The 20,000-nt window shown below is 33.0% G+C and overlaps 1 protein-coding gene across 1 annotated transcript in view; it reads left to right on the top strand.

Annotated features, from left to right (window-relative positions):
- URI1 (URI1 prefoldin like chaperone) overlaps positions 1 to 10,867 on the top strand; it is a 53,570-nt gene extending 42,703 nt beyond the window's left edge. Inside the window, exons 7-11 of the mRNA XM_059382127.1 lie at positions 1,058 to 1,226; positions 2,619 to 2,961; positions 4,828 to 4,970; positions 5,964 to 6,213; positions 9,114 to 10,867. Coding sequence (XP_059238110.1) covers positions 1,058 to 1,226; positions 2,619 to 2,961; positions 4,828 to 4,970; positions 5,964 to 6,213; positions 9,114 to 9,296 — 1,088 coding nt within the window. The 3' untranslated portion in view covers positions 9,297 to 10,867. The remainder of the gene's footprint in view (positions 1 to 1,057; positions 1,227 to 2,618; positions 2,962 to 4,827; positions 4,971 to 5,963; positions 6,214 to 9,113) is intronic.
- The last annotated feature ends 9,133 nt before the right edge of the window (positions 10,868 to 20,000 follow it).

Below are 20,000 nucleotides of genomic sequence, written 5' to 3'. Positions count from 1 at the left end.
TTTTAGAAGCTATATTCTAGATATAGTATCTCTAGTAATACAGCATCAAAATTAATAGCAAGTGGCTTTAGAAGATGAAAGGAAGGAGACATACATTAGTTAAAGAACAGAAGGACAAGTTATAATTTTTGTTCGTGGTGACCAATGAGAGATTTTTGTGTTTTACAGTCTAAAATATGAAACTTGTTAATATTGCTTTATCGGTGATAGAATAATAGGCCATAAAGCATATTTTTGATATGTTCAGATTTATGAAACAGTGTTCTACTTTTGAATATATGGTGGAGGTCATCTGTTAACCGTATCTCATAACAGCATTTTAGACTTCTTCCCATTGCCTTCTTCAAAGCTAGAATTTGCTTTATTATAAAGTCCTTTTTTTTTTTAATGAAAAGCAAATGGATTTGAGTTCAGATTTTCTTTATCTCCTGCCCTCACATGAGGATTACAAATAAGATAAAGCAATTTAAAAAGTAAAAATATTCATATATAAAATTATAGTCAAGCTTTCCAGGGATTAGCCTTCATAGATTCCTCCTAGGGTGATCATGCCTGGCAGTACCTTAGAGTTGAAAGTATCCTGTGACAGGGCTTTGATGTGTAACTTTCGTAACTAAATTCTCTTAAGGATGGAAGATGTGTGTTATTTGTGTTGAATTTTATGTTGTAAGTAGGGTACCTTATGGCCATTTTTACTTAGGAAGTTTTGAAGCTCTCAGGTAGCTCTTCAGGGTCTTTAATGTGCATATGAATCCTCTTGGGCTCTTGTTAAAACAGAGGATTATGATTCAGCAGATGGTGGGGGGTGGCTGAGAGTTAGTACTTCTGAAATGTTCTGTAGGGGATACCAGTGTTGCTGGTCCTTGGACCACACTTTGAGTAGCAAGATGTGAGATATATACATCCTTGGAGTTATCTTTGCTTACCTTTAAAACCATGCCTCCCTGTGTCAACATCCCCTCTCCTCAAAAGAAAGTCTTATTACTAAGTCTACATTTGTGCCTTTTCAAAGTTAGCTATTAACAGCCATGTCTTTCCTTTTTTTTTTTTTAAATAGCAAAACACCGAATTGCTCATAAACCTCACTCCAAACCAAAAACTTCAGAGATTTTTGAAGCAGATTTTGCAAATGATGTAAAATCTAAGAATTTGCTTGCTGATAAGGAACTGTGGGCTCGACTTGAAGAACTAGAGAGACAAGAAGAATTACTGGGTGAACTTGATAGGTACCTAATGACAAATCATCTTTCCAAGAGAATTTATTTCTAAATACAGTTCCTTGTTAATCTCTTTCCTCATTAATAAAACAATACATGCTCATTGAAGAAAATATAGAAAAGTATAATATATTAAAGTATCAATAATCCTACCACTCTAAAATAAATATTCTTTAGAATATTTTCTTTTAGGGCTGTGCATTTGTGTCAAGCCCATGCATATATATGTGTGTACAGAAATACTTAAAATCACTATTCCTATTTTTTTTAATTATAAGATTTCAGCCATATATTACATAATGAAGTCCTAAGATATATCTGATAGTTGACTTAAAATAATTATGGATGTTTTATATATTACATTTTACATGAAGTATTTTTATACTATAGTCAGGATAATGCTATATATTTGAGTGACTTGTGAAAAAGAAAAGCTGCTCTGGATTCGTTGCTGTAAAATATTTATCCTTTGTTTCCTTTGCAAACTTTTCTGTTTATTGAGCAGACAATCTGTAATCTGGTCAGATAGTTATATATATGGAAAACTTTTCCAAAATCCTATTTGAAATATATACATTAGCACTCACTTGGAATTGTCAGAATGCTCAATGAAATCTGTGACTACAGAAGTTCTATATTATTTGGCTTAAATGATGTACCATATGCAGGAATTAATTTCTGTGAAAAATAGGACATGAAGCACAAAGTATATATATTTTTTCTACCATTTCACCTATAAATTCTTAGGTCTTTTGATTAACTGATACAATTTCATTTTTTTAGATCAGTCTTGAATCTTGTTATTTTCTTGGTCACGATTCTCTTTCTATTTTTGCATGATGTTATTTCAATTCTATTGCATTTTTGGTTTTGTTATTTTTGTAAGGTTTTCAAATCCTTTGTAGAAATGAAGCATGAAAAATGTACATGTGTTTGTATAATTATATTCATGTGTATACATACAAATCCTTCATTTTTTAAAATTACAGTAATACATGCTTGTAAAATATTCCAAATATAGAAGTAGAAAATAAGAATGTGTTAATTTTCTGGGCTTTAATTTCTCGTCTTTAAATAGAGAAACATATTCTCTGAATTTCTTACAAATCTCTTGATTGTATTATTTATATTGTATTGTGTGTGGCCATGTCCTCTTGCAAAGATTAAAAAATTCATCTGTATTCTACTAAGTGTTTGAGTAACTACTACATACAGAATAGTGTAGGGTTTTTTTGTTAATTTATTTCAAAACATTTTTGTAGACTTAGAATTCTATTTAAATATATATCTTATTCAATCTTAATTTTTACCCATTGAAATGAAATGAGAATTTTAATATGGAGAATATGGAGAATTTTGATGTGTTTGTTTGATCTTGTTAATTTTCTATTTCTTTACTAGTAAGCCTGGTACTGTGATTGCAAATGGAGAGGATACGACATCTTCTGAAGAAGAAAAGGAAGATCAGAATATAAATGCGCATGTGATGCATCAAGTGACAGACTCTGTTACTTCAAGCAGCTGTTATAAGGATGTTACACATTCAGAACTGTTCAGTGGTCAAATGAATGGCATTCATCCAGTGAACGGTTCAAATTCTTACCACAGTAATGAAGATGATGATGATAATGGTGGTGGTGATGGTGGTGGTGGTGGCGATAATGAAAATGACCAGGATGCTCTAGGGGTTGGAGATCATTCTATACCAACAATATATTTTTCTCATACTGTCGAACCTAAGAGGGTTTGTATACATTTTATTAATTCTGTATATATTTTAAATATTCAGTATCATCTGTAATTTTCTTTAAAAGAACAGTGTCAGCAGTGATTAATATTGTTGATAGTGCCAAACAAGAAGACCATCTTTTGCGTCTTTCTCTGGCCAGTTTTTCTAAAAAGAAAAAGGAGGATGTGTGGAGTCCAAAGTCTCCGTAGTTGGTTTTTGGTCCATTGTTATCTGAAGCCACAATAGAATTCCAATTGTTTGGGGTCTAGAAAGGAATCAGATTTGAGCAGCAACTACTGTAATTTCACCTGTCCTTCATTCAGAGGTTTTATTTTTTTTATTAATTTAAAAATTTTTTTATAAACATATAATGCATTATTAGCCCTGGGGCACAGGTCTGTGAATTGCCAGGTGAGAATTTTCTTACGAATTCTAGATTTAATTATATTGTGGGTGTTTTAATGTACTTGGGATGTTAAAGTGACTGCTTTAGTTATATTCCTAATGATGCCAGGTTGTTATTTTCTGTGTGGGCACAACATGAATAGGAGTGCCATGAGCAAAGTTGAAAAATTTAGGAGGAAGTAAAAAGTAGTTCCTTTTCTGATAAAGTAAATATAAACATCTGTGACTAATCATAACTTTAGAATTTTGGCATTTTAGAGCTGGGGGTTACTATAGAGATCTTCTAATACAGGGTTTTTAAGCATTTTTTTAGTATCAAAGACTTTTTATTCCCTTCGTACTTATTATAGAATCCCAGTATTTAAAATAGATCAAAACAGGTTAGTTCTGATTGGAGGAAGGATAGACTACCTTAAACCCATTCCCTTGTTCTACAACGCTGCTCCAAGGAGCAACTAGGAATTCATTTTTCTCATTCATCTTTCTCAAGGAAACTTAAGGCCTAGAAGTCCGTAGAGCTGGCTAGTAATGAAACAGAAAGCCCTTTGTGTCAGTGTAGTGCTCTTTGTACTACAAGGTACCTCTGCAGGGATTGCCTAGAGCAGAGTTAAGGGTCTATGGTATCAGTCTTAAGTATCCGTGATTATTATTTAATGAAACATGTTTAAAACATATTTGATATTTCTTAGGTCCCTTAAGTTATCCCTGCTCTAATATGAAGTGAAATAAGTTATTATTATTTTTTAAATATTTTAATACTTCAGACTAAAGGGAACATCTTGTGAATTCTTTGGAAAAAATTGACCTAATAACCAGAAAAAGAAGTTTATTTTATGATTCTTATTTCAGGCTTTAAACTTTTTCTTATTTGCGTGTCAATAAAATAGGAAGAAGTAATAATATTTTTAGGAATGTTATGAGAGAGAGAGAGAAGTCCTTCATGTGGAAAGTGCAGTAAAATGCTGAGTAGGAATAGAAGAATAACATGATAATCTTACAGGATTTTTTATTTTATTTTATTTTTTAGTCCAGTTTCTAAAAACTAGAGGTATTTTAAAAATTCTGAAGTTAAATATTATTTAATACTGCTTTTATGACTTAAATTTTATATTCTTCCCAAATATTTCTTTGGTTAATTGTGTTCTTTGTTTTGAAATGCATGATTTAAGCCAAAATTTTATGTCAAAGTAATGTGGTGATATGAAAGCTTATAATAAATCAATCATTTAGTTTAAATGTAATTTGCTTTCAATACAATAATAAAGTCCCTGAAGATTAGAATTGGTCATTAAAGAAGACATAATTTAATGTAGTAAAAGTATGTTAAGGGTAAGGACTTTTTAATCCTAATAATGCACATCATTTCCGTGTCAAAAAATTTAAACTGTTTCTCTTCTTATAGGGTTTATTTGTTTAAGTTTTGACTTTGATTTACTTTCTCAAAAGGGTTGTTGTTTTATGTTGTGAAATTTTTAGGTCCGAATAAATACTGGAAAAAATACCACTTTAAAATTCAGTGAAAAGAAAGAAGAAGCCAAACGTAAACGAAAGAACAGCTCTGGCAGTGGTCATTCTGCCCAAGAGCTGCCTACTATCAGGACTCCTGCTGACATTTATAGGTGAGTGGTATTCGCAGGCAGTAGAACAATCTGCTGTTCCCGTCCGCCTCTTCGTAACTCAACATGTATAGGAAAAAGGTTGTCGGTAACGCAGAAGGCTATCACTGAAAAGCGAGGTATTCGGATAGAGTTGGCTTAGTGTTTCAGACGCTGTCACAGGAGCTGGCTGCTGAGCTACCGAAAGCAGTTGGAAAATTGCACGATCTCTCAGTTTTCCCCTTCTTTGCCAGTGCTTTTAAAACGTTCCCAGTCGATCCAGTCAAAAAATGTTGTGTACTTTAGTTACAACTTTGTGTTTCCAGTGGGCTGGAGCCTCACTTTCCTGCCACAGCAGTGAAGGTGCTTGGCAGGTGGTTTATCTTTTCACAAAGTGGGAGTTAAGTTTTGCTGTTCCAGTTTTTTGTTATGTTGTTGAAAAAGTTACCATTTGAAAATACCTGTTTTCATGACTTACGCTTGTAAAATTGCTTAATTGTCTTTTTTTTTTTTTTTTTTAAAGATTTTTATTTATTTATCAGAGAGAGAGAGGGGGAGAGAGAGAGAGGGGGAGAGAGCGAGCACAGGCAGACAGAATGGCAGGCAGAGGCAGAGGGAGAAGCAGGCTCCCTGCTGAGCAAGGAGCCCGATGTGGGACTCGATCCCAGGACGCTGGGATCATGACCTGAGCCGAAGGCAGCTGCTTAACCAACTGAGCCACCCAGGCATCCCAGCTTAATTGTCTTCTAAGTAGGCCTAGAGTATATGTGGAAATGTGGCAAATTAGGTGTCATTGAGAACATGCTTATAAACAAAGTGCTCTGTTTTATTAGGCCAAAAAAATCATGTTTTTAAGAATATTAAACACATTATTTGAAACAAAATTATTTTGATTCTGCAAATTTTACATGTAACCTTGTAGATTAATTTCTAGAAAAGATTTTTTTAATATCATTATAAATTTATCCTCTGCGTATGAATTACCTAAAGTGGATGTATCTATTTTGGATATTGTAGGGTCTTCGTTGATGTTGTGAACGGGGAATATGTCCCTCGTAAGTCCATCCTGAAGTCTCGCAGCAGAGAGAACAGTGTTTGCAGTGATACCAGTGAAAGCAGTGCTGCTGACTTCGATGACAGACGAGGAGTTCTGAGGAGTATTAGTTGTGAAGAGGCCACTTGTAGTGACACTAGTGAGAGTATTTTGGAAGAGGAACAAGAAGAAAACCATCACAAGAAACTTTTGCCCTTATCAGGAACACCTGAGGTGTGTGTGTGTCTCTGATTCTTTGATTTCAGATGGTATCTTTCATGAGTTTTTGTAAGACTAAAAAGGTGGTGGTATCTCCATATCAGAAGGGCCTATCATTCATTTTCCCAATTTCATGTAGATCATTTTTGGAATTAAAAAGATACGCCTCTGATTTTTTAAAAATTTTTGAAAATTATAGGTGTTGTGTCTCGGGTATGATTTATAAATTATTAATCTTACAATCTTTAAATTATTTTGTCTTACATAGTTATTTATTGAAGTTAATCAACTGGTTAATGGCATTGTTTATCTTACAGCTTCTTTAGTTTATACATATATTTAATCTCAAAAGTCATGGAACCTAATTCATTCTGCTTGTTCTTTTTCAATAATAATTTGTAAAAAATTAATAGTCACTAGCAAACATAAATGCAGGTCTAAAAATGTAACATTATTCAAGAAAATTTTTGTAGGGAAAAGTATTACCAATCTTAAAGTTTTATTTTTGTGAAGTAGGAATTTTAAAGTATCTCAGTTTGCATAATTGTTACATTTTTGGCCAGATCATTTAGCGGCTTTTTTAAAAATAAATTACCACTAGACCAAACCATAGTCATTTTATAATGGCTTAAGTAGATGACTATACTTCTTTTATATGCTTTAGTTGAGTTAATGAAAAAATATATGTGGCAGATAATTATCTAAAGTCCTGTGTTTTGGCCTGTGCCAGTGACATATGTATTCTTAGGGGTGTGGAATCATTTTACAATTTAATGAAAGCTGTAGATCCCTCAGAAGAATGAGTGCACACATACATATTCTTACCTACCATGTTGCATACACTTTCGTGTGTGAGGAGGAGGGGTATTAGAAGATCCCAAAGTAAGAATTCCTATCTTTGAAATAGTCATGTGTATGATTTCCATTATTCCCAGGCATGATTTCTAATTTTTTGTTTGTTTTGTGGGTATTTCAAGTTTTCAATTCTAAGGTTCCCACTCACACCTGTATAAAAGTGTTATACCCATTTAGGTATATATCAGATACATCTAAAAATATATATGTTTATATGTATGTTTATATGTTTATATATATCTAAAACTGTTGCTTGTATTAAATAGTACAGCAACTAAATGGTAACTGAATGGTGATAATTGTACTAAATGTCAGTGGAGATGGAGATGGAAGTCATTCGCATTTAGGGACAGTATATATGATCAGAATATTCTCCTCCCCTCCACCCAGTACAGTGATCTCAGTTGCCCTGGAAAATATCTCATTTAATAGTTTTCCAAATTGTTAGAAAAACAGGTAATGGGTATAGACTTTCACTATTTCAAAATTTTTGAAAATTAGGTTTTTATAAGGACTTAACGTATCATGGTATGCTAGAGCTCAAGACTGGAACTTTAGTTTTATTTCATTCTTATTAGCTTGGCATTTTGTACTGAACTGTTATCAGCATTCTAGATGCTGTACACTTTTTTAACATCCACAAGTAGTTCATGCATATGGTAAGTACTTTGAAAGATACCCTTTTCGGTATCTTTAAATGCTGTAATATTTTTTATTTTTTTCAAAAGGCTCAGTGCTCATCAAGATAAAATAGAGGAGTCTTGAGAAAGTAGATTTTGAGTTTCTTTTAAGAGTTTGGATTCCACCGAAGTTCCTAAAATATTACAGGAAGGAAAGGGCATTCTTGTTTTGTTTCTTTGATAGGGCAAGGTGGAGGGGTGTGGCTTTCTAAACAACTCAGGTGATACATTGTCTTAACTAAATTTGTACTCTTGTTAAACAAAGGGAAGCAAAATATACATGAAAGTGTACTTGTCAGATTTTACTTTGTGTATAATGAGTTTTAAAAGATGGAAGGGGGGAATCCAAATACTAGAAAATTTAAGAATAAAATCCATACCAACTCCTTGGTTTTTATAGACTTTATTTATTTATTCATTCATTTAGATTTATATATTTTAAAAATTTTATTTGAGAAAGTGAGCATGCAGGAAAGCACAAGATGGGAGGGAGGGGCAGAGGGACAGGAGAAGGAGACTCCCCCATTGAACAGGGAGCCTGATCCTGGGATCATGTCCTGAGCTGAAGGCAGACAATTAACTGACTAAGCCACCCAGGTGCTCCTTTATATAAAAAGATCTTTATATAAAAAAATATATATATAAAGATATATCTTTGGTTATATTTCCAGCGTTTTGTACACATTAATTTTTTTCAGTTGAATACACAGTTGGCCAGATTAAGTCCAGCAGACATCCAGTTGAAATTAGAGGATCATTTTTTTTTGTGGAACATTTAATTTTCATTATTGTATTAATTATGGTAAATTTTGAGACTGGTGCTTGTCTCCACTAGTATTAGCACTTGATTTTTCAGTTTATGCTGATCTCTTAAATAAAATTGAGGTAGGACTCAATAAAATTCTCAAGTAATTGCATAAATGAACACCACCTAAGAAATGTCACTGCTGCTGAAATTAAGCTATTGGCAGCATGGCTTCCATAGGATAGCTCATTCGTCAGCTCATGTTTGATACCCTAGTAGCATTTTTTAGTTTAATACGTTATTTTTCACAGCATGGTCTGGACATAATATTGGAATGTGTGAAAGTTGAGGACGTTTTTTGTACCCATTTTTGTTTAATCCCAGATAAAACATTTATTTTATATTTTGCTTTCTTAAATGTATGCTATAAAAATGTACTTATAGTTGGTGGTGTAATTAAGATACATTTTAATAGTACTTGATTTCTCTGGACAGTTTGTATTTTGTGTATTTATCCAAAAACCTTAAGAATTTACTTTCGACAAAAAAGAAGTGTCTAATTGGCAAATACAGGATAATGATTTGTGGGCATCTTACTTATATTTTGTTACCATAATCTGATTTTTGTCTTCTAGGCTTTTTCTGGAACTGTAATAGAAAAAGAATTTCTATCACCCTCCTTAACACCACACCCAACCATGGTTCATCCTGTGCTACCCACCATTCCAGAACGAAAAGAAGTTCTGTCAGAAGTATCAGAAGAAACTACAAAGAGGGTTTCAAAGTTCAAAGCTGCCAGATTGCAGCAGAAAAACTAGGGCCTGCCTAGGCAATGGTAGTTTACATCCGGGAACCTAGTTTTGCATTTCTTTAGAATCTGTTTCACAAAATATGTTACATGTAGTTTGAAATAAGGCATCCAGAATTCATTTGGCAGCAAGATCCTGTACTGTTATCAGTGGTATTAAAAATCAAAGTAAATGTTTGAATACTTTAATATTCAGCTTGTTTTGTTAATTCTCTGAATACTGTCAATACTGTTGTCTAAGTCTTCTTATGATGCACTGGCAGTATTTAGAATTATTTTTCAAAGAATACTGTTCATATGCATTGTTTTTGTGTTTTGAACTAAATACAGGCAGTTTTGTACCAGCTGTGAAGTTGTGCGTACCATATGGACCATTTTAAGGAAACTTCTAAAATTTCAGATAGATTCAACAATTATATTACTTGCTTTAGCATTTTAAAGGCACTTTAAAAAAAATCTACTTCTGTAGGTTTTGCAGCTAGGTGGCTATTAAAAAAAATTCTCCCCTTTGTTGGTCATTCTATCATCTCTGAGGCCGAAAGCTACATGTACCCTATGGGAAGTTTTGTTTGATTGGAAGAATGGTATTTTGTAAAACATTTTTTTTTCTAGTAAAAATTTTATGAAACTTGGTCTCTAAAATGTGAACTTTATGATTCAGAATTGAATACAGAAATGTCTTTGATTCATATATATGCTACCTGCACCACACAGGGGTTCTTTGAATTCATGTAATTCCATAGGCAATTCTTCTCCCTTGGTGTGTTCACTTTTAACCGGAATTATATTTTGGGAGAGAAGGAAGGTTGTGTAGATGCTAAGAAAAATTACCAGATTTTTTAAATAAGAAATTTTATGTTTGAATTTTCCAACATTTTCATTCTTTAAGGCTACTTTCCTACTAGTAAATAATTGAAATAACATATTGACTGTTAGCAAAAATCCTTAAAATAAAGAGAAATTTATTCTAACATTGAAAATTACACTGCAAGTGTTAATCATTAGCTTGATGCATGCTGAAATGTAGCTTTTAAAAAGCATTCTGCATTAGTACTAAAATAAGCCATCAATGCCAGTCCACCCTCTATTCATGGCTAAATATTTAAAGGTTATTTATAGCTTCTTTAATGAATTCTTGCTTAAACAAAGTGAAATTATGTCCTAGAAAAGTAGAAGCTATTTGTAACTAGAACAGCACAACTGTAAAAGTTTTATGAATATGTATTTTAGTAATACGGGGGTGAGCCTGAATCTCCACAAGTTAATGGATAATTCAGAACAAAGGACTGATTTTGAAAGATAGCCTAAAAATGTAGAAGATTTGTTCTTTAGTAAAGTTTAATGAACTGTGCATATATTTTTAGTTAAAACTGTTTTCTCTCAGCCCATCCCCCACAAAAATTAAACCAAACTGAGAGTACCATCATACACACACAGAAGAGTTCTGACTCCCAATTGCTATTCAAGTGAGCCCTGCTGGATATTCTCCCAGAAACAAACTTTATTGTGGGACTGTTGTGATATTCTTTACAGGCATGTAATTTCAAGAGTACTGTCATTAAATAATTTTTCATAATTTGAGCCTGTTGTTATGTAGTTTATGTTACTTCTTGCAAATAAGACATTCTCTCATAGAATAAGCTAGTAGTAGAAGCAAGGAATAAGTGTTTGGTAACATTTTCTTATGTTCTGTTGAAGACCAGATGAAGTGGTATGGCCCCATTCCATAACTTCAGTTTTACAACAAAATTTCAGTTGTGATTTTGCATTATAGGTTTATTTTTCATATTAAATTCATGTTTCAGTGGGATAAATAAAATGAGGCTGGTCGTAAGTGTTCTCTTTTAAACCATTGTAAAACAGAATAGCAGAAGTTTTTTGTATTTTGAACTAATTTTAGACTTACAGAAAAATTGCAAAAATAGTAGTTTCCATATACCTCTTCATTCAGCTTCCCCTAATATTATAGCATCTTCTATAACCATAATGCAATGATTAAAAGTGGAAAATTTATGTTGATGCAGTACTATTAACTGATCTACAGATCTTATTTGAATTTCACCAACTTTTTCACTAAGTGTTATTTTTTCTGTTCTAGGATCTATTTTGCATTTATTATATCTCTGTAGTCTCCTCCTCCATTTGTTTTCTTTTATGACTGACATGTTGAAGAGTACTGGTCAGATATTTTGTAAGTTGCTCCTCAGTTTGAGTTTGTTTGATGTACTCATATTTTAGAATGAGGTTTTCCCTTTTTGGCAAGAATACCATAGAAATGCATCATATCAAGAGGTTCATATCAGAGATGCATTCTAGTGTGTCATTTCAAGAGGTCCAAAGTTTCAGTATTAACCGTGGTGATTTGGTTAAGGTGGTGTCTGCTAGGTTTCTCCACTATAAAGTTACTATCTTTTCCTTTGTAGTTAATAAATACTTTTGAGGAGCTACTTTGAGATTCTGCTTTTTTTCCTCCTCAAATTTAAGCCCACTAATTTTTGCATTCATTGGCAGATCTTGCTTGCAACAGTTATTACTGTTATTAGGCAAATTATTATTTGCCCAGTGGTTATTTTCTTGTGTTGGCTCTTTCTACCTACCTGCCTACCTCTCTGCTCTGTCTCTTCCTCCCATTGCCTCCCCTCCTTTCCCTCCCTCCCTTCCTCCTTTTCTTCCCCTAATGTAATCTAATGTGGTAGAAGGGCTCCTGTGAAGCCCTTTCAATGCTCCTATCAAGAATTAATTAGATTTGTTAGCCATTAAGATGTCTGGGTACTTTATTATTATTATTATTTTTTTTTTTTTACATTTCTCTCTTAGAATTCTTTTGTAATGAGAACCTGTGCCATTCCCCTTCCTGGTGTTTATAAATTTATTGTCTCTATCAGTCTGAACTTGGATATTTATTTTATTTTGTGGGTTAAGATCCAGTTACCATTGGTTTGTTTGCTCAAATTGTTCCGTATTTGACCATTAGGAACTTCTTTGAGTTGGTTCCTGAATTCTTTCACAGATCTCTATATTTTTGTTTGAATATTTTGACTCCACAAAATGTTATAGGCTTATCTTAATTTTTCCTGCTCCAGCCTTCAAATCATCAGCCACTTCTCCGGGGAGCCATTATTCCTTTTGTTGGAGAAAGGTATTTAAATACCAACATTTCTCATGTGGGTGTGTGTATTGGCATTGTAGTGCCAGTTACTAGAAGCCCTTCCTCAGTAGATAGAGCTAGAAAATTATGTATACTAACCAGTGCATGTGTTTACATTTACACATTTGTCTCTTTATATAAAAAAAATACAAATTTATACTGATACTTCTGATTTTAATCTAACACCACAGGATTTGTTCCAGTTTTTCCTTGTTTGTGACTTCTTTCTGCAACAGTAAGAAACCTACCTGGCTCTTATTATCTACAATGTATTTGCCTACTTTTTAAAAAATCTGCTATACACATAAAAGTATTTTCAGAGTGTTAATCCTTACTGCCAGGAGAAGCACATTTATGAACTATAGTGCACTATTCTTTTTTCTTTAGCTAAGTATGAGTCAGGAAACTTTGCCAAAGTTGCTTAGGTTAGTTTTCTTTTTTTTCTTTCCCATCCCCTTCACTGTGATTGTGTCATGTGTAATACAGTTAGGTTCATTTGTTATTATTTGTGTTCTATTTTCGGTTTCCACATCCTTGTTGGTGTTAACAGTTTAATTTGGTGGTATGTGAAGGGTGTATGAACACCAGTGTGCTTCTGACAGTTACAGCTCTGCAAAAAGGTGAGCTCAGAGAAGTGGCACACCCCCTTCTTCACTGGTACCCCATTTCCATTCCCATCTTTCTATCACGTCCCCACCTACCTGCTGTGTATAACCAGTCTCTATTTTCTCATCTCATTTTTTTTTTTTTAAATTTCTTTAACACAAACACATCCATATGCATTTCTTACTCCTTTCTGGCATGAGCATGACAGGTGTAACTTCTCCATTGCACTTTAATTTTTTTTCTTTTTCTATTTTAATAGTATGCCTTGGTAATGACTATGTCAGTTTATAGAGATGTTCCTCCTTTTTTTTTTTTTAATTAAAAAATTTTTTTTTAATTTTTTTATTTTTTTAACAGATCTTGTATTCCCTTGTATAGATGTTACATGGCTTATTTTGCACTTTCCTATGTATGGGCACTGTTTTTGGTATTTTGCAGTCACAAGTAATGATGCAGTGAGTAACTTCAGTGTATGTGTATCTTCCAAGGGAAGATTTCCTAGAAGTAGGACTCATGGACCATTGGCACAATTACTCTGTGATTTCTTTTAAACATAGTATAAGGTCTGTTTTGAATGTTATTGTTCTCTTATTAAGGACATAATTTTATTACATGTTTGCATATCTACATTTCATTGATGATTCTTTGATAATAACTTTGACACACCATAGTGTCCTAAAGTCATTTCAGAATCATTAAGGAATATTAAATACATACAGTGATCATGTTAAATTTGCTATATTTTTATTTTACTTATTTGGGGTAATTAGCCATGCATGTGATTTATAAGAGGTTTCCATTCGTTGGAATGTTTCCAAATTTCAGAAGTACAGATCTCTCATTGTATTTGATTTGTTTTTCTCTTCTGAGGAACAGCTTTTCAAGGATACTAAGCTTTGTGTGTTCTTTCGTTGAGTAGCATATAAGCTTTCAACTGAACGCCTGTTAAATAAAATCTTCAACTGCAGTTGAAGATAATGGTTTATATGCTTAATCCACCGGTCAGTATTGTCAAGTTTTTACATTTTACAATGCTTTCTCAGTTGTTTAAATTTCATTTTATAGGAGCATCATTAGGATATGAAGAAGTTGTTGTAGTTACCTTAACTGATGAATAGTAAAGAATTAAATAATATTTTGAGCACTTTCTATGTGTCAAGCATTTTCCATATACTTTATATGGACTATATGTCTGTAATGCTCCCAGCAGGTCCCTGAGGTAGGTTCTGTTTTTTGTTTGTTTGTTTGTTTAATCACCTCTGTTTTAGAGATGAGGAGAGTAACTCAGAGACAAGGCAACATTTATAGTCAAGCTGCTGTTAAAATGCTGGAATGGGGGTTTAAAGCCAGGCAGTTTTGCCCCACAATCAGCACTCTTTTAACACCCTTCTCTGACATGTAAATTGTTTGCTCTCTAAATAAGAGCTCCTATCTCATAAGGAAATAATGTGATTAGTAGGATATCTGAATATTCTTAATTATCATGAGGTCAGCTTTTTAAAAACCCAAATTGGAAACTTGCTCTGTTTCTTAAACTTCACACCTTAAGAGAGTTCATTTTGATTTGCTGGAATGAGGTGGTTCCAGGTATGGTATTTGGCCATATGCATAAAAAGAAAGCAATGTAGATTGAGAATAGGAAAGATGTGAAGAGAGGTAATCAGTGTAATAGTATTTCATTGAGAGACTACTCATTTTTTAAATATAAATATAGGCATTATGTGCATGGAAGTACATCTTTAGTATATAATCCAGTGGCTTCATAGTGACACTCCTTGTTTTTTAATGATAATTTTTTTGCCTTAAAGTATTTCATATAACATTAATATAGCTAGTTAAATAATTTTCTAGTATAATCATTTCCATTTTGTATGTGTGTGATATTTTTGTGTTTTGTCTTTTTGTGTATACGTAAATGCACGTAATAGTGGTGGTATACCGATACGGCAAACAATTTTTAGCTTACTCTGACAATGTTTTGTAACTGTCAGGTTTAGTTTACTCTTATTGGGACTTACTCCACTATTTTGGGCATCCGGTTTACTCTGATTATTTATCACCTCCCCACAACACTCTTTACTACTATTCAGATGAAGTGCTTTTGTTTTCCTGCTCTCTCTACTGATTTGGAAATTACATACTTGCTATATTTTAATTTTTTGACACTTTCCTATAAAAATGTGCACTTTTATTACAGCTCTGCTCTTCCCAGACAGTATGATCACTTTAGCATTTGTAGTACTTTGGTTCCATTTTTTTCCTAACAGCTTTATTGAGGTATAATTTATATACCGTAACATCCATTTTTAAAGTATGCAGTTTGGTGGTTTAAATTTCAAGTTGTGCTACTACCGCTACCACCCAGTTTTAGAACATTTCCACCATGCTAAAAAGATCCCTTGGACCTATTTACAGTCAGTCCCTATTTAGATCTCCAGTTTCAGGCAACTACTAATTTGCTTTCTCTGTGTAGATTTCCATTTTCTGGAAAGTTAATGTAAATGGAATCCCACAATATTTAGTCTTTCGCATCTGTCTTTCAGTTGGCATCAGGTTTTTGAGGTTCATCCATGTTGTATTAATGCATCAGTATTTCCTTATCGCTGCATAGTATTCCATTGTATGGATGTACCACATTTTGCTGATTCATCCACTAGTGGGTGAACATGTGAATTGTTTTCTGGGTATTGTGAATAATGTTACTGTCAACATTCACATTGCAAGTTTTTGTGTGGATGTATGTCCTAGGTACCTAGGAGTGGTATTTCTAGATTGAATGATGATTTTAGGTTTAGTTTTTTAAGAGACTGCAGTTTTCCAAAGTGGCTGTATAATTTTACCATCAATGTGTGTTTCCAGTTTCTGCATATCCTTGTAACACTGAATTGTCTTTTTCACACTAGCCGTATAAAGCATTATCTCATTTTAAATTTGCATTTCTGTAGTGACTAATGATATCACAAACTTTCATGTACTGTTAGCCATTGTGTATATCTTCTTTGAAATGTCTCTATTCAAATTTGTTGCTCACTTTTAAATTGGGTTTTTATTATTGAGTTGTAAGAGTTCTTTATGTATTCTAAATACAAGTCTTCTATCAGATATGATTTGCAGATATTTCTCAAGTCTGTTGCTTGTCTTTGATTTTTTTTTTTTTTTTAATGGTGTTTTTGAAGCACAGAAGTCTTTGGTTTTGAAGAAGTCTGGCTGATAATTTTTTTCTTTTATGGGTTTCTCTCCCCCCCCCCTTTTCCTTTTTCTTTCTTTCCTCTGTTTTTCCTTCCATTTCTTCTTTCTTTCTTTCTTTCTTTCTTTCTTTCTTTCTTTCTTTCTTTCTTTCTTTCTTTCTTTCTTTCTTTTTCTTTCTTCCTTTTTTGGTGTCTTATCTTAGAACTATACCTATAACCCAGAGTCACAATGATTTTTCTCCTATCTTTCCTTCTAATACAGGTTTATTTCTTAAAGAAAGGGCTATGATCATTTTGAGTTAATTTTTGTCTGTGGTGTGAGACAAGGGTTTAAATTGAATTGGCCACCCATCCAGTTATCCAGGAACCACTTGTTGAAAAGATTGTCCTTTTTACAAAGAATTATTTTGGCTTCTTTTTTGAAAATCAGTTGATTGTAAACGTGAAGCTGTTTCTTTGGATACTCCCAATTATGTTTCATGTATTTGTCTATCCGTATGTCAGTACCAAATGGTCTTTATTTACTGTGGCTTTCTTATAATTTTTCACATAGGGAACTGTTAAGTTCTCCAATATTGTTCTTTTTCAAAATGTTTTTGGCTATTCTGAGTCATTTGCGTTTCAGTGTAAATTTTGGGATCATCTGACCCACTACTGTAGAATATCCTGCTGAGATTTTTATTGGGATTATATTAAATCTGTAGATGAATATGGGGAGAATTACCATGTTAATATTGAGTCTTTTTAATCCAGGAACATGGACTCTTTTCTTGATTTATTTGGATCCTCATTAATTCTCTCAGGAATGTTAAGTAGTTTTCAGTGTACAACTCTTATTCTCATTAAATTTATTCCTAAGTATTTCATTATTTATGATGGTATTAATGTGTGGAATTGTTTCCTTAATGACACTTTTAAATTGTTCATTTCTGGTGTATAGAAATGCGGTTGACTTTTGTATATTGTTTTTATATCCTGCAACTTTCCTGAACTCAGTTATTAGTTTTTGTCACAAGGGTGTATGTGTGTCTGTGTGTGTGTTTGTTTGTGTGTGTATGTATTAGGATTTGCTTTGTAAAAAATCATGTTATTTGTGAATAGGGAGAACTTTACTTCTTTTTTTCCCACCAGACTTCCTTTCCTTTTTCTTAACTGATTGCACTGGTTAGAACCTCTAGTACAATATTGAATAGAAGTGGTAAGAGTGGACTTATCTCCCTTATTTCTGATATTAGGGAGAAGGTGTTCAATCTTTTACCACTAAGTGTGATGTTTGCTGTAGGTTTGTCATAGATACCTTTTATTAGGTTGAGGGTATTTCCTTTTATTCTTGGTTTGTTGGGGTTTTCTATCATGAGAGGGGCTGGATTTTTTCATTTTTTTCCCCTGTATCTATTGAGATAATTTGTGATTTTTCTCCTTATTAATAATACATTATATCAATTGGTTTTATGATGTTAAGCCAACCCTGCATTCCTGGGATAAATCCCACTTTGTATAATCCTTTTTAGATGTTATTATTATTTTTTAAAAAGATTTTATTTATTTATTTGACAGAGAGAGATCACAAGTAGGCAGAGAGGAAGGCAGAGAGAGGAGGGGGGGAGCAGGCTCCCCACTGAGCAGAGAGCCCAGTGCAGGGCTAGATCCCAGAACCCTGAGATCACAACCTGAGCTGAAGGCAGAGGCTTAACACACTGAGCCACCCAGGTGCCCCTAGATGTTATTATATAATCCCTTTATTGTATATTATATAATTCTGTGTTGTGTATAGTTCTTTTTATGTGTTTTTGAATTTGGTTTGCTGATAATGTTGAAGGATATTCATGAGAAATACTGGTCTGTAGTGCTCTATTCTTGTGATGTTTTTTATCTGGCTTTTGTGTCAGGATAACATAGTCTCAGAACAAGATGGAAGTTTTTCTTACCCCTCTGAGTACGTTTATGAGGGATTGGTATTATTTTTTTTTCTGTAAATGTTTGATAGACTTTGCCAGTGAAAGCATCTGGGCGTAGGCTTTTCTTTTGGGGAATATTTGTAGTTACTATTCAGTTTCTTAACTTGTTATAAGTCTATTTGAATTTTATATTTCTTCTTGAGGTCACTGTGGTAATTTTGGCTAAGAATTTGTCCATTTCATTTAAGTTGTCTGATTTGTTGGCCTAAAGTTGTTCATAGTAGTTCCTTATAATCCATTTATTTTCTGTAGGATTAGTAATCATGTCCCTTTTTTCATTTCTAATTTTGCTGATTTTTGTCTTCTCTCTTATTTTTTGGTCAGTCTGGTCAAAGCTCTGTCAATTTTGTCCATCTTTTCAAATAAGCATTTTTGTATTTCATTGAATGAATTTTTTTTCCTCTTTTTTTCCGTTTTATTGATTTCCACTTCAGTCTTTATTATTTCCTTCTTTCTCCTTGCTTTGGGTTTAGTTTGGTCTTCCTTTTAATTTTTTTTTTTAATGTGCTAATATAAGGTATTCATTTGAGATTATTTCTTTCTCATATAGGCACTCTCTAAAGATATAAATTAACCTCTAAGCACTGCTTTAACCACATCCAGCAAATTTTGATCTGTTGTGTTTTCATTTTCCTTTAGTTCAAAACATTGTTATCTCTTGAGATGTCTTATTTGATCCATGGATTATGTAAATATGTATTGTTTAATTTCCAAATATTTGAGGATTTCCCAAGTTTCTTTTTGTTATTGATTCCTACTTTAATTCTTTTGTGTCTGGAGAACATACTTATTATGTCCTTAGTCTTTTAAAATTCATGATGACTTTATAAATTTTATGGGTAATGGATATTCTCTCCTGTGTGTTTGGAAAGAATCTGTATTCTTGTGCTCTTAGAGTTCTTTGATTTCATTGTCTTCTGCATTCTTGCTGCTCTTCTGTCTCCTTGTTCTGTCCATTATTGAGAGTGGGTTATTGAGGTTTTAAACCACTGTTGTTGAGTTGTCATAGCTTTTCATTTTTGGTAATTTTAGCTCCATTTATTTTTTGACCCTATTGTTAGGTACATATATGTTTGTCATTGTTATGGCTTCTTGATGAATTAATACTGTTGTTACTATAGAATGTCCCTTTTTTTCCTTAGTAATATTTACATCTTAAAGTCTATGTATGTTAATCTCTGATCATGACCACTTTGGCTCTCCTATGATTACATTTACATAGTGCTTTTAGTTCCAGCCCATTTGTGTCTTTGAATTTAGTATTTGTGCTGTGTAGACAGCATATAGTTGAATCCTGTTCTTAAAAAAATCTATTCTAATAGTCTCCCTTTTGATTACATGAATTAATAATTATAGATCATTTACATCTGCCATTTTGTTATTTGGTTTTTGTATGTCTTATGTCTTTTTCCCCCCCCTTTTCTCCTTGATTGTCTTCTTGGTGTTAAATAAATACTTCTTTTAGTATAACCTTTTATATTTCTTTGATTGTTTTGTAAACTATTTCTTAGTATTTATTGCTTTTCCTCCCCAAGTGTATAGGCAATTCTTTCCTTTTTAGATCTGGACATGTCAAATAGTGCATTTTAACAACTCTGGCTTCTGATCTCCTTTTGCCTGGACTAATTGTATGGTATTTGTTTCTTCCACAACTTGTGGCCCCTTATGTCTCTTCAGTTGTTCTTTTTTTTTTTTTTTTTTTTAATTTTTTTTTTATAAACATATATTTCTATCCCCAGGGGTACAGGTCTGTGAATCACCAGGTTTACACACTTCACAGCACTCACCAAATCACATACCCTCCCCAATGTCCA

Source organism: Mustela nigripes, chromosome 17, assembly GCF_022355385.1.
Source record: "Mustela nigripes isolate SB6536 chromosome 17, MUSNIG.SB6536, whole genome shotgun sequence".
Taxonomy (NCBI): Eukaryota; Metazoa; Chordata; class Mammalia; order Carnivora; family Mustelidae; genus Mustela; species Mustela nigripes.
Note: the sequence above shows the minus strand (reverse complement) of the source record. Positions and strands in the feature narration are given on the sequence as shown.